This window comes from Myotis lucifugus, unplaced genomic scaffold (genome assembly GCF_000147115.1).
Source record: "Myotis lucifugus unplaced genomic scaffold, Myoluc2.0 scaffold_311, whole genome shotgun sequence".
NCBI classification, from domain to species: domain Eukaryota; kingdom Metazoa; phylum Chordata; class Mammalia; order Chiroptera; family Vespertilionidae; genus Myotis; species Myotis lucifugus.
Genome location: NW_005871359.1, coordinates 8964 through 10680, shown reverse-complemented (window position 1 = coordinate 10680; position 1717 = coordinate 8964). Strand labels below are relative to the sequence as shown.

General features: G+C 59.3%; 1 protein-coding gene across 1 annotated transcript in view; it reads left to right on the top strand.

The window, feature by feature from the left end:
• IL12RB1 (interleukin 12 receptor subunit beta 1) overlaps positions 1–1717 on the top strand; it is a 23211-nt gene that overhangs the window by 17044 nt on the left and 4450 nt on the right. The window contains exon 9 of the mRNA XM_023763993.1: positions 1435–1602. Within this exon, the coding sequence (XP_023619761.1) occupies positions 1435–1602 (168 nt within the window). The remainder of the gene's footprint in view (positions 1–1434; positions 1603–1717) is intronic.

The following is a 1717-nucleotide window of genomic DNA, read 5'->3' as shown; positions in this document are numbered from 1 at the left end:
ACTGCCTGAGGCTCCCTGACTGCGAGAGGGCACAGGCCGGGCTGAGGGACCCCCTGAGTGCACGATTCATGCACTGGGCCTCTAGAGTGTGTGTGTGTGTGTGTGTGTGTGTGTGTGTGTATTTGAGGTGAAATTCACAGCAAAATTAACCATTTTAACATGTGCCATCCAGGCATTCACAATGTTGTGCAACCACCACCTCTAATTCCAGGACATTTCCACCCCCCACCCCCAAAAAGAAACTACATCCCATTGGCTGTGGCTCCCCCTCCCCCCTTCCCCCTCCCCCAGCCCCGGGCAACCACTAATCTACTTTCTGTCACTATGGATTTGCCTGTTCTGGACCTTTAATGTAGATGGAGTCACACACTGGGTGCCTTTTGTGCCTGCCTTCTCACGCTCAGCGTGATGTCTCCGGTTCATCCACATTGTCCCGTGTGTCAGTGCTTCGGTCCTTTTCACGGCCGAGTAACGTTCCCCTGTCTGGATGGACCACGTCTTGTTCATCTGCTTATCCACTGACCAACATGTGGGCTGTTTCCACCTCTTAGTGACTATGAATAGTGCTCATCACATATTTTTGCATTCATTTTGATTTTTAAAAAAGATTACATTAAGACAGTGTTTCCCTTGATGACTGAGTTCTCCTCCTTTCCTCCTTAAATTTCATGCCTGAGGTGAGTGGCTCGCTCGGCCCAGCCTGGCCCTGGCCCTGGCCCTGGCCCTGGCCCTGTAGAGCACTCAGCACCCTGTGAGGGCAGGGCTGCTACAATGATGCCCATTCAGAGCTGAGACAATCGAGGCTCAGGCAGGCGAAGTCACTTGCCAGGGTCTGCCAGCTGCTGGCCTGGTTTGGGGCATGGCCTTGCTGTGTGACCCTGGGCTGGTGACTCTCCCTCTCTGAGCCTCAGTTTCTATATCATTGGGATAATCATGGTCCCACTTCCTGTAGCAAAGTGGTGCCTGTAAAGTACGGGGCATTGGCCTGGGGGCACAGCTGGTGCTCGGAAGCCGCTCCCCTCTCTGAGGTTGCTGCAGGGGCCCTGGCTCTAGGGAATGGGAGCCATGCACCCAGGGGACTGAGTGGGCGTGTCCTCGGCCTCTGAGATCTGCTCATGCCCCACCCCCACTGGGTGAGGTGGGTGGGGGCTGGCCAGGCATCTGCGGGAGCAGGAGACGCCCACCAGGCTGGTGCAGGGCGTGCATCAGTCCAGGTAGCACTGATGGGGGTGTCACCTCATTCAAACAGCCCCTCTGTCCCCTCTGTGCCCAGCCTCCCACGGGGCAGCTCCCAGTGTGGGGAGACAGAGGTACAGACGCTCTGGGCCCCGTGGGGTAGAGCTGGGCAAGAGGGGGCGGGGCTCCAGGAGCCTTGGTGGGCGGCGGACTGAGGCGGCTGTCCTGAGGTGTCCCCCCCCCCACATCTATTTGCAGAACCGGGACCTCTGAATATCAGTGCCGGAGCCCATGGGACCACTATGAGTTGGCCGGCCCGGACCCCGGGCCTCACATACTGCATTGAGTGGCAGCCCCAGGGCCAGGACGAGAGCCCTGCCAACTGCAACCTGACTGTGCCCCAGGACCGGGATTCTTCTGGAACGGGTACCAGGGTGGTGGCTGCCCCCTGCCTGCCTCCTCCAGTGGAGCTCCGGTCCGCTCAGACCTGCGGGGGTTGTACCCAGGGGGGGGGGGGTGGGGGGGTGGGGGAAGCCGGGGT